The sequence below is a fragment of the Cyprinodon variegatus genome, unplaced genomic scaffold, assembly GCF_000732505.1.
Source record: "Cyprinodon variegatus isolate N-32 unplaced genomic scaffold, C_variegatus-1.0 Scaffold107, whole genome shotgun sequence".
Classification (NCBI taxonomy): Eukaryota; Metazoa; Chordata; class Actinopteri; order Cyprinodontiformes; family Cyprinodontidae; genus Cyprinodon; species Cyprinodon variegatus.
Window position 1 is genome coordinate 1,039,041 of NW_015150560.1, and position 13,553 is coordinate 1,052,593.

A 13,553-nucleotide genomic window follows, 5' to 3' on the forward strand; every position below is an offset into this window, starting at 1 on the left:
AAGAAGCCTCCCAGATCTCCAGATGCATTTGAGATATCAAAAAAGTACTCCAGAGTGTTGTTCAGCATGGGGGTGAGTAGAAAATGAAGGCTAATTATGTTTTGGGTGTACTATTCCTTTAATTAAAAAAAATAATAATTTAATGACTTTTAATGATTTTTAATGACCCGCAGAAACCCTGTTTAAATAAATCATCATGAACTACCCTTTTTGTAGCAATCAGAACTTTTTTTCCATTACTAACAGGTCCAACAAAATCCTGTTGGTTGTTTTCCACCATATCTGATTATTTCACAGATATGCTCCTTTGAGTCTGACCATAAAGAAGTGAAGTATCATCTAGAATATAAAAACACACAACAGGTGAGACAGAAAGGCAGCAGGGTGGGACTGGATGGATGGATGGGTGGGTGGGCATAGTGTGAAATATGATCCCTGCCACTGAACAGAGGCAAGGCCACATTTACAGCCATTCCTGCACCTCCAGGAAAACTACTTTCTGCAGAAATCTCACACCTACAGAAGACATTTCCCCAAAGAGGCGAGTGTCTCGGTGTCAGGATAAAAATAGATGAGTCACGGCTCAGCGCCACAGCTGTGAATGTAGTGCACTCCAGGTTTCTTTGTAGATTTGATCAGTTCTAACCACAGAGAGCAGAACGCACCTTAAATCTGCTGCTTATGCATGAGCTGAAGCAGACCTGGAAGAATATTTGAACATATTTAACTCTAAATATTAGCTACCTGCTGAAATCGGCACCAAATCCTAACATATGCAGCACGGCCAGCTGATAGCTGCTGCTCACAACAGACTGAGTAGCTTTATTATGCATCTATGGACTCAGAGGTTAGAAGGATGAATCCATCGTTGCTCTTAAACAGAAATGAAGAAGGATGGATGAGTTCAGTTTCTTTCCTGCAGCTGAGCAGCAGGAAGGTAGAAGACAGCAGAAAACGGATGTAATGAGGCGGGACAAAGAGAGGAGAAGAAGATGAAGGGATAGAGGAGGACAGAGGGAGAAAGTCCTCACTGGTCACCTCCAGCCTGATATGGAATTAATGGCAGCGCTCTGTGTGACATCTGCCCGGCAGAGCATTCAGCAGACACTGCTCAGCTTCAGCTAAATCAGTCATTCATTAGAGGAAAAAATCAACCAGAACCTTCCGCCTGATCAGACTTAATACATTAAAAGTAATGTTTGATAAATACCTTTTAAACTGGAATAAAAAAAAAAGTCTTTTTTTTGGTCTGATGTAATATTTGCGTCAGCTGCAGCAGAGTCAGGAAAGGTTTTAAATTGGTTTAATAATCTAAACTTGCTAAAATAAATCAACTTTTGCTCATTTATTGAGTATTTCTTTACATATTAAAGTCATGTGAAGGGCTCCATGGAAGCCATCTTTCTTTTTCTAATTCCTTGTTTTTACAAAGAAACTGCGATTTTTAAACCCAACCACAAATTTCAAAAATGTGAAATTAATACAGTTCAACATAAAGAAAAAATAACGTATAAATGGCTCTATGGTTTCAGCGAAGTGGATAACGAAGAATAGGATAGGTCCCCTCCTGAAGTGGAGGAGTTCATATGTTAGATGTGTTGAGGAGTGAGGGGAGAATGGAGCAAAAAAGAAAAAGCTCTAGATTTACTGGTGGGTTTACGTTCCTACCCTCATCTAAGGTTAATAAACCTGGATCATGAGGGAGGGGGCTCAGAGCAGAGCCGCTACTTCTTCACATAGAGAGGAGGCAGCTGAGGAGGACATCTTTTCCAGATGCCCTCTGGACGCCTCCCTCAGGAGGTGTTCCAGGCATGTCCCAACGGGAGGAGGCCCAGGAGACGATACAGGACACCATGAAGGGACTAAAGCCCCATTTCCACTACCCTTCTGAAACTGTGCTGATATCGGTCCGAGCACGGCAACCGAGATAACTGTTGAGTGTAAACGATACGCCCAACTGAACCGTGCCAGACACAACTGAACCGCGCTAACATGGTACTAGTTCACCGGTAGGAGTCGGTAAGGTTCAGTTCTGGCTCGGTTCATGAGCAGACGGCGTCATCTTCTTACGGTCAGCCTCTGTTATCATGAAATTACAGACATACATAAAAAACCTAGCTTCTCTATGATTTCCAGTGATGATTCTGCTTAGCAGTGCCATGAACCTCAATCCCTGTCTTTGTTTCCTGCGTCCAGTGTTGGGCACGTTACTTTGAAAAAGTAATTAGTTATAGTTACTGGTTACTTCTCCCAAAAAGTAACTGAGTTAGTAACTGAGTCACTCGACAATAAAAGTAACTAGTTACTAGTAAAAGTAACTATTGCGTTACTCTTGCCAGTGTATGAAATTAATAACTGGGGATGTCTAATTCTGAAATCCTGTGTTTGGGTTGTTATAGATACTGAAACATGTAGCTATATCTATCTATTCCATCCATCCATCATCCATCCATCCATATTTCTCTCTTCTCCATATAGGCTAATGATTGTTCACGCTCTCCGTAGTTCTCCTGTGGTGCGAGTACAGGGAAGCTGTTACACGCCTTTAGCGAGCATGTGCGTTTCCTGTCGCTTGCGTGGTGAATCGTGCCGCCGCGCTGTGCGGAGATGCAGGGGAAACCGTATCTGATGGGGAAACGCAGCTCCAGTATTTCCATCTGGAAAACGCTGTTTTGTCGCTGGAGTCCTCCTCACTCTCCATCCTCCCCTCTCTCATGACGCGCGCACGACTCCTATCATGAAAAAAGGTTCATTGTGCGACCTGAGTAACGTGCAGTAACGGGTTGTCGGCAATTGTAACTGCGTTATAGTTACAGTAAGAGTAATCAGTTCGATTACTCGTTACTAAAAAAAGGTAGTTGCGTTAGTAACGCCGTTACTTTCAATGCCGTTACTCCCATCACTGCCTGCGTCTGGAAGCTCTGATTAGACAATCGTTTATCGTATCCACTTCCCAAAAGCCGACTCTGTGTCAAGGAAATTCACCAAAGGCTGCCTTCTTTGCCTGACTCTACGTTAACTTCCTAAATGTTAAGGGCGCCGCCATGTTGGTTTGCTTGTTTCCCTCTAGAGAGCAGCAGTACCGTAGATTGCCACTAGGAGGTGAGGAACCGTGCTAGCGTGGTGTGTAAATAGTCATAATGAACCGAGCTTGGCACAGTTAAATGATTGAAGCTCAGCACGGTTGGTGTTCAGAAGTAGCTATGTGGTATAAAGACAAGGAGAGCGGAGCGACTTTTGTCCATAACGCCGTTCTCTCTTTGACCTCTAAGGGCTAAATAACTGATTTCTAAAGTTATTATCAGTGAGATTCATCGTAATGTTGCTGCAGATCTGTTGTTCACTACTGTTCCTGTTTCTTTCTTATTAAAACCTGAGTTATATGTCAGATTTGCTTGTTTTCCAGTTTTTCTAATCTACCTTGCCTGCTCTCAGTGTATTCAGTTCTGTTACATTCTAAGGATACGGCTGAGAGATGCAGCATCGTTTGTTTCTTGTGTGAAAGATGGGTCCTACTTCAGGCTTAATAGTGCTTCCTATTCCTGTGATCGACTCTACAGATGTCATCACATTCTTTTCTCATCCTGCGCCCTTCTCCACCTCTTTAATATGCAAATATCCCCGCTGTGGCTTACTGCTGTAACCGTGTAAGGCTGAGCTCAAAGAGCAAAGGTCGTAGGTTAAAAGCAAGGCCGACGTGTCCGCTCAGAGGGTGGAGGCACCGGGGGTCAGGTCTGCAACCTGTGGTTGGAGGAGGAGCTCATTTGTTAGGCAAAAAGCTGAAGCGCTGGGTTCAGTGGCCTCAGCGTACGACCGCATGTCAGCCAGACCCAGCTTTGGCTTCCTCTCTGGGGTAAATTTTACCTCTGGAAGCAGCCTGTGCTTCGCTTACAGATCTGAAATAAAACCCTCTACAGATGAAACCTCTGCTGTGAAGGACAGAGAAGGTTCAGCATTTATTCAACAAACGCCATAAAAGTTATGATCCCTCAATTACTGTAATGTTGCTGTAATTAATGCACTCTTTACAGCCGCCTGCATGCAGTGGGCAGGTTGGTGCTTTAACCAGGTCATCAGGACCTGGTCTGATAAGATCTAAGCCGTTAGGAGGACCAGCGTAACCAGTAGAAGACAAACAGTGAGCAAAAGAGGCTGCACTGATGACCTCACATGAAACAAAGGCGGTTTAACTGAATCGGTCCGGGAGGAATTCACAGAGTGAATGGGAGTCAATGCTGCGTCCTTATCAGGAGGGCTGGGTGTGAGGGGTGACCTTACTGAGCCAGAGGCACAGCTGAAAGCCTGCAGGATGAATCAGAGGGTTTGACCCAAGTTTTCAAATCTCTCCATCACAGAGGGAAAATCTATGGTGTGAATTATGTTTCATTATGACTGGAACTGGAAAAACAATCTACCAAAAAGTGAAAATGTCTTTAATTAAGTGTATTTACCCTTAATTTGAATTATTTTAAGAAAGATTTACTTACGCTTAGACCTTTTTTTGCAGTGTCTGATATCTGAACTGCAAAAATCAAACTAAAATTAGGTCAAACCTTCTTTAAAGGTTTATTTCTACTTCATTGGAGAGAGTGAAATGATACACTGCAAAAACAATCAAGAAAGAAGTCAACATTTCTTAGATTAAGTGTATTTAGCCTTAATTTGAGCACGAAAATAAGATACTCTGCCAATGGAATGAGTATTTCTACACTTAAAATAAGATGATTAGATAATATGCAATGAAAATAAGACAATGCAATTTTTTTTTTCCTATTTTAAATGTAAATTGCCTTGTTCCATTGGCAAAGTGTCTCACTTACCTCCTCAATTCAAGAAAAAATTCACTTATTTTAATAAAATTTGACTTATCTAGATTTCGATATTTTCCAGTGAGAAATGATACACTGCAAAAAAGATATAGAAAAAAGTAAAAATCTCTTAATTTAATGGTATTTACCATTAATTTGAGCAGGTAAATGAGATTTTTACTCTTGATATAAGATACTTAGATAACATGCGCATGAAATAAGACAAAGCAATTGTGTTTTCTTATTTTAAATTTGTCTTGTTCCATTGGCAAAATGTGTCTTTTACCTCCTCAATCCAAGAACAAATACACTTATTTTAAGAAAAAAATTGCTTTAATACTAGACTTTGATTTTTTCCTTTAACAAAGAAAATGTTTGGTAAGTAGAAATGTGAAGAAAAAAACATAATCCAGCTGTAAAACTGAAAAATGTCTTCATCAAAAAAGGTGTTGAGTAAGCTGCAGTTTTTCATTCTTTCAGAAACATTTTGTTTTATTTCTCTTTTTCAGATGAAGTTTAACCATTTTTTCCCCCAAACTGCATTTTCCAGATCACATTTTCTGGATGTCAACATTTTTCAGATGTTTACATCTGGATTGAGGTGAAGAAAATATTATCTCTAAAACACAATTTGCTAAGAAAGCAATTCACAAAACTAAAGTGTAAAATAAAGTTTGAAAGAGTAAAACAAAAAAATGAGAAGAATCTGATAAAACAGTAAAGTTATTCTCAAAAAATGCTTCTTATTCTGACTTTTTTCAAAGCTTCCTTTTTGGATTGTTTTTTTTTTATTATTATTTTAGTTTACAAAACAGGTTCTTTGCTTGAAAAGACGGATATCAACACTCAAAGCTTTATTTGGATAAACAAATAATTTGAGATGGTATGAATACTACAGACAAGTGCCGTTTGTGTAGATTTCCAAATTTATTTACCATAAAAAATTCTGCATCACTTCTGAGCTAAGAGATTGCTGGAGAGTCAATTACTGGATGCAATCAGCTGCTTAATAGTAACTTTGAAACAACCTGTCTGGATGATCTGATTGATCTCTGGGAATAAAGGAATCTGTCAAACTCACCCATCAAAGTTAGGGGGCGGGGTTAACGCGAATCGAGTCTCTGTAATCCATTTGCTTCGCCTTAATGTGCAGGGTGACCAATCAGGTGTTAGATAACCGCCCCCTAACTTTGATGGGTGAGTTTGACAGATTCTTTTAATGGTTTCGATGCACTGCGACACAGGACCATGAAATAATTAAATGCACACTGAAATAATTATATATATATATTTTTTTTAATAAAATGAAGACGTATTTTATTAAATTAATGACACATTTATATATTTAAGTCCTTATTTATTTAATGAATTACACATTTAATTAATTGTTTATCGCTGTATTTATTTATTTAATTGTGGCACTTTATATTAGTGACGTGGTTTTAATTAATGAATGACACATTTATTTATTTAATTCCACATTTAATTAATTATTGACACATTTAATTATTTATTTAATGCTGTATTTATTTATTTAATTTTGACTCTTTTTATTCTCCATATGTGAAGAGTCTTGAGATGAAATGTGTTGTGAATTAGTGTAAAATAAAAACAAAAATGAAATTAATAGAAAAGCCCCTGCAGGTGATTGCTCTACCATCACTGCTTAATGAAAAAAAGCTTCCTGAAACCCTAAAATGACAGCCGTGGACCGTGTTTGATCTCTTACTTGTGCATGTGCTCCAGGCTGGCAAAGATCATCACCCCGTAGGACAGGCCGCTCTGCACCAAGAAATGCACCGAATACCTTCAAAAACATGAAAAAAAACATCATTACAGATTGCACGTTTCACAACAAACTCATTGACATGCGTTAGAGTACAAAGAATGTTTTTGTTTCCTCTCCATGGCCACGCCCCCCCTCCCAACCCAGCCTTACCGGCAGCCATGTGAGCCCAGAGATCTGCAGGCACTTTAGTATCATTTCCAGTCAGTCAGAAGACAGCGGTGAGATATTAGTCCTCACACTAAGATCCTAAATCATCTCTGAGCTCTTCGGCTGCAAAATGTCTAAAAATACATCCCTGTGACATCAGTAAAGGCTGCATGCAGATAGGCCCGCCGTCTGCCCTTCAGTTCCCCACAGGAGAGCAGGCAGAGCGCAGAAACATGCAGTCCGTCAGAGAGCTGTGTGGGATCTCAGCCCTCCAGGAGAGCAGAGACGTGAGTCAACGAGGACGTGCAAAAATAATCTAGAAATAAGTAAAGATATCTTAAATTAAGTGTATTTACCTTTAATTTTAGTAGGTAATTAAGAGGATTTGCCAATGGAATGAGTATTTTTACTCTTAAAATAAGATAATTAGATAAAATGCATTTGAAATAAGACAATGCAATTGTTTTTTCTTATTTTAAAGGTAAATTATCTTGTTCCATTGGGAACATTTCTCACTTACCTCCTCAATTCAAGAATAAATGCACTTACTTTAAGAAAAAATGACACACATTTTTTGCAGTGAGCAGCTGCCGGGGAGCGCGACAGCGAGGGAAATGATACAACAAAGACATTAAATAAAACATGTAAGAATGGAAAGGTTTCATCTTTACAGAAAGTCAGGCTCATTCCCCTGGAACGGATTAAAAGCAACAGTTCCTCAAGTCAAGTGTGGAGAAACAACCTGAAGCTGAAACTAAATCAACACTCAGCGTGACACAGCTACGATAGGACTCCAGGAGACATTCTGCTCTCAGCTGTGAACTCATTTCAACTTTTGCCTTTTGACCCAACCTCAGAGAAAATTCAGCAACGACGTGACTAATTCTTCATAAAAACAGACGTGACGATGCAAGACATCAGGTTTCGCTGGAAAACCTAAATTAAAGGCGCAGTAGGAGATCTTTTCTGACGCATTTTTTACCATCTGGCTTATAGATCTCCCCACAGCCGCTTAGCAAGCAGTGAAATAGAAGGTCTGGAGGTGGAACTAAAATAAATGTTCCCCACTACAGTGAGAAATCAATTATTAAGCCCAACCAATCACAAAACAAGGTCCGCTGTACACTATTGGTTCCTCAGTCGTAGTTGTCTTCTTGTCCCTCCCCCCTGTGCGCGTACCCTGACACATGAACGAATCAACCCCCCAATGCTGGTGCAGGACGCCATGGCTGGAAGCTAGCCACTGCTATGCTACGTTCACACCTATAGCAGCAGGAGCAGCAAAAACGCGTGTTCTGCTTCATTTTTGATGCTTGTACCAGTTTAGTTCTGACTCCAGGCTGAAGCATCTTTGCTGCTCTGGCTGCGCGGTGGAAAAAGTGGGTCTGATGCGCGTTGGGCGGAGCTACACTATCCTTTCTTTGACTGGAACAATGGCAGCTAGATTTGTCAGGGTTCCTACAGCATAAGGAAAAGTTAAATTCAAGACTTTTTAAGACCTTTTAAAGCCACTTGAAATAAAAATTTAAGACCAAATTCACAAGAAACACAAGAAAAACCTGCTTGCGACAACTTAACCCAAAGGTTTATTATAACATAAACCACTGCACTAATGTTTCAAATGTTGAAAAGCTTCCCATACAGGAAGAAAGCTAAAAACACACAAATGACAGATATATTTGAACAATTATTTACCTGAATTCACAAACTTTGTTTTATCAGGGAACAAAACTAATCAGTTTTAAAGCCCCAACATAACCAGTGCTAAGTCTTTTTGCAGCTATTTTTCTTTGTATGGTTTTCTTAGTATGTTTGATTTGGTGATAAGTGGAGGCGTTGCAGAGACAAGGGTGGAACAAAACTGAGAAATACCGGCTGTTTCTCTGTAACTCCATTTTGACGCTTTGTCAAACTGCATTAATTCCCATCGTTCTGAGCTTGAATGACAAAAATACATCTTGCCTTCACCTTTTTTCCAAGATCTCTTACAGCACCTTTAAAGGATGATGTTTTCATCCAGGACACCATCTAAGGCGGTCCTCGTTCAAATACCCAAAAAAAGATCCACGTCAGGTTCTGTTAGATTCAGAACTTCAGGTCAAATACAGCCCAGAATCCTGCAAACGGCACAGCTCTACTTCACCGTGCTAATGACATTACTGAGCAGCAGAAGTATGTGCAGAAACTTGTACCATTAGAAAGTGAAGCTGCGTATTAAAAATTCACAACTGGATTGGTTAGAAAGTGAAGAGAGGAATTTAAACAGTGAGATCATCATGTCTGCAGGCGGTGAATGCTCCACGGGGATGCCTTCCTCGTATTCCCAGTTCAGAGCAAACCGCTGGGAGCAGGTCGACCTCTCCGTTCGCTGCTTATCTGAATACAAACAAGAGCGTCCACATTAAACATGTCAACTACTGCAGTTCTGCTGCTGCGTTTAGAATACCAGCTTCCATCTGTGAAACCGATCAGCTGAAGCTGCTTTACCTTAGTGGTTATTTACAGCTTTCAGATTTTTTATAATGTATAATAAAAATACTCTTTTCTTTTTTCCAAGACAAACTGATTTACTTAGATTTCAGTTTTTGCAGAGTGAGATTTGATCTATCAGCTCCACATGTTTACAAACGGATGTTTCATTATTCCTCAAAAACATCAACACAAGAAAAAAGGCCTTCTAAAATATAAGAAAAAATATAGTGTTTTAAGTTAATAATTGCCTATTTTTAGCAAAATAATCTGCCAGTGCAGCAAGCAAATGAGACAAGAACATAATATCCAAGTAGTAAGCATCCAAAAAAAACCTAAATCAAGTAGAAAAATCTATTTTTTCTTTAACTTGTTAAGATTTTTTCTCTTATTTTAAGCAATTTATTCTCATTTATTAGTTAATTTTTGCTTAGAATCAAATGTCCTCTAACCAATTATTGCTCAAAACAAGCAAACAGGCTTAAAAACAAGGCAAATGTACTTGATACCAGTTCATTTAAAGGCTTAAAACTAGTCTGTTTTTCTTAGCTAGAATTAATTTCATTATTTTGGTGTAGTAAATGTATGGGAAAAATACACTTGACAAAAACTTCAAAATGTGTTTTTTATTATTATTTTACCAGAAATGTCTCAGAATTAAGTGAAATCCAGTCGTGCGAGATTTTTTCGATACAGCCGACTTTCAGCCCGATCGTGCGTGGTGTAGAGTAAAGGGGGCAACGAGGGACGATCAGCCTCTAACGACCACCTCCCCATCAGGAATCGTGATATTGGGATATTTTAATGTATCAATATTTTTTCTCTCGTCTTTAGAAGTTTTTAGGGTCTGTTTTTTTAGACTTTAGAAACTCAGAAGCTGATCAAATATCGGGTTAAATATCGGTGGGGTGGCCGATGTCCGATATTCTGTTTTAAGGCCGATACCGATAGGGGGCCGATTATATCGTGCATCCCTAGTCGTCACCTTTTCTTTTTAGGGCTTTCAATACAAAATCGCACAAATTTTCAAGGCTTTGCGTTTCACTCTAGTGAGCTTCTACTCGTCTGGCTTCCGGATAGACGAGTCCGAGTAGCGCCATCTCACTGCAGAGCTGAGCCCAACGTGGTTGCATCAGAGCGCCGGGCCGCACAGTGTGAGAACCAACATTGTGAGCTGTAAACTAACTCTGTACGACGAAACCCTGCGATTTCAACAATTGAAAAAATTCGCAGTGTAGGCTTAACAGGTTTAGCTCCATCAATGCTCCAATAAACTCCTGACCCGTTTCTTCAACCATCGATTTTCACTTTGATGTTCTTTATTACAGGCAGATGCTCTACCAATGCAAAAATTAAAATATATATGTAGGTCTAAAACAATTCATCGGATTAATCGATTATTGAAATAATCATCAACTAATTCAGTAATCAATTAATCATTAACTGGAGTAAAAGACAGAGTGACCCATTTAGAGAGGTAATTATACCAAAACTGTAAAAGAAACATATAGAAATAATTAGCATTTAAATTGAAAAAAGCTCTCTCCTGTTAATATGCTCTATCCAGAACTCCTCAAGTTCTGGTTTAAAATCTTCTTTAAGGAACCTTTTGCTATCGGATTATTAATCGGAAAAATAATCAACGGATTAATCTTTTTTTTTTTCATATCCTTTATTTTGAAAAATGATATGATTTAACAATGTTTACATTGAATGCTTCATAAACATCATGTTTCAAAAAGGAGTAAGATGAAGCATAAGCTCATTAGGTTGTGTCATGGTGGTAAAGGACAATTATTTACAGGAAGACAAACAGTATACCAACTTTTTATATATTACTCTTTTAAGTATTTATCAAAAATACTTTTCTTATATTATTTTTTGAATTGCTGGATGCTTTTACATTGTTTGATGTTTTCAGGCAAACTGTTCCAGAGCTGATAAACTAAAGCTTCTTTTTGTTGTTCGAAAATACTTAGTTTTGAAATTTTTAGATTACATTTTCCGTCTCCATCATTTGTAAAATAATCGTTAATCACAGCCGTAGTACGTAATATTCCTCGTTTGGAGCAGGTGAGCGATACAATTTGCGAACGGAACGAGAGAATTTATGTTCAAAGTACGAAAAAAAAAATCAACCATTATCTTATTTTTGGTGCAAATTATTAAATTATCTTATTTAAGGTAACCTCTCTACTTACATTGGCAGGTTATCTTATTTGCTTCAATTAAGAGCAAATAGATACATTTTATTTGTTTTTTTTAGATCAGTTTTTCGTGTATAAAAGATCGGATTTGATCACTTTGTGCCGCCGGCGATGAAAAGAATGACGAATGTGGAAGGAGATGAGACGCATTGAAACGGGCAGAAGTCTGCTGCCATCGGCTGTAAGTGACCTTATCACTGAGACAGAGAAAACACCCTGCAACACATCAACATCAAATCATTCCCTTTTTAAACAATAAACTACATGCAGGACTGAAGAGAAGCAAAGAATGAGAAAAGTTATTCAATATTCGGTTGTTATTTAACAAACGTTGACAGGGACACAAACCCAATATGGTAGAGAGAGACTGTGATGGAGGTGCAGAGGACAGGAAGGAGCTGAGAGGGCAGAGCGGCGCTGCAGGGCGCTCAGAGCGGTGACTCACCAGCCGAAGCAGAACAGAGCCAAGTAGAGGCCCAGCAGAGTTGCCACTACGTGTCTGATGAAGGGGCTGGTCTTGCTGGGGTGGAGGTAGATCCGAAACCACACGGCCATGAGCAGAGCGAACAGCTGGCACGCCACAAAGTTCACCTGCACAGAGGGAAGCAGACATCTTCTTAAGAGCATGAAGGTTAGGATTCGTTTCAATTCAAAATACTTCACCGAATGAATGGAAACTAAATGAAATTAACTTCATTTCAGGATTTTATTACTGCTTTACTAAAGATGATTCTCTGGATGAGCAGCATTTCAGCATCACTTTTGATGTTCACTTTTTTCAGTATTGATTTCCATCTTTTTTTTATTGAACTTTATTGTTCTGATATTGGAGAAATGTACCTCTGCATTTAACCCATCACCTTGGGGAGCAGTGGGGGTCGAACTCAGAGCCTCAGGATGTCAAGCTCTACGCCCTAACCACTATCTTTGTTGATGCGTTTCAGGAGGGGGAGGGGCGGTGCTGGCCTTGGAGTATCTGTTGGGTCAGGCGACAGTGATGCAGCAAGGGATTGTGGGGATTTGAAGCGGAGTAGTGATGTCAGCCGTCGAAAAACAAGAAGGAAAAAAGTCATACGATATCACTAAATATTGGTTTATGGAGAACATGACAATTGTGATTCACCAGAACAAAAAAACTTAATGAACTTTGAAGGGACAGTGTGTAACTAATTTGGCTTTTTATAAGAAAATAAAAGAAATGGTTTTATAAGAACCATGGGAAAGAGTTCCCATAGCTTGTAATGAACTCCTTTAAACTCAGAGGTGGAGTTGCAGCCAATGAAAGACGCCATGTTGTCCCGCAATCTTTCAGAAGGCAAAAGAGGACAAACTCAGTAGCCTTATGCGCTTTAACTGTATATGAAGACGTAATGTCAGTGGAGGAGAATAAAACAATAAAAGTAGATCATTAGACTTTTTTTTTTTAAATGGATGACCATCCAGAGTCGTTGCCCGGGGAGAGAAGGTTATAAAGAAATGAAATGGAAGTAATGATCAGAAGAAAACGAGAGGCGACATCAGGGTAGCTTTTGGCAGATGGAGACAATTTATCGGGAAGCAGAGCTTCAATGCTTTTCCAACCGATATTCGTCAGTCCATCAGATGGCGATGGACAATATATTCATGCAGTAACTTTGTCTGCAAAAATCAGCGCGCCTTCAGAGCACGTCCGTTTGATTTCCCCATCGTCACGTCTCTCTTTATGCATCAGGTAAACCATCCATGTTATTCCACCATATATTTATATGCAACACGCCCATTATTCTCCTATAATCACCAATTCTTAAATAAACAATTCTTCGCTCCGCAATTTTGAAAGTCTGACATCAACTGTTTGTTCTCTTTTTTTGCCTTTCCGCTTGTTATGTTGATCAATGCCCCTCTGTGGTTTTTGCAAGTACTGCACCTACATCTGCGTTAGCTGTAAAAAGGGTACTGGATCTCTATGGGCTCACGCACGGCGTGCACAGACCGCCATGACAACCCGACGCGCGCGTATATGTCGGCCTTTAGGGCCAAAAAAAAAAATCGCTCTTAAAAAACCTCCATTGAAGGGCTGAGTTTATCGTTGATGGTCGATAAATTCGTCCTATCGCCCAACATTGCTCATCTATCCTTCCAGCAAAGACAGCT

At 39.4% G+C, this 13,553-nt stretch overlaps 1 protein-coding gene across 1 annotated transcript in view; it reads right to left on the reverse strand.

Moving 5' to 3' along the window:
• Positions 1-12,047, reverse strand: part of mboat2 (membrane bound O-acyltransferase domain containing 2) — a 44,540-nt gene extending 32,493 nt beyond the window's left edge. The window contains exons 1-2 of the mRNA XM_015374638.1: positions 11,866-12,047; positions 6,538-6,615 (exon numbers count right to left, since the gene is read on the reverse strand). Of these exons, the coding sequence (XP_015230124.1) occupies positions 6,538-6,615; positions 11,866-12,047 (260 nt within the window). The remainder of the gene's footprint in view (positions 1-6,537; positions 6,616-11,865) is intronic.
• Between the last annotated feature and the right edge of the window lie 1,506 nt (positions 12,048-13,553).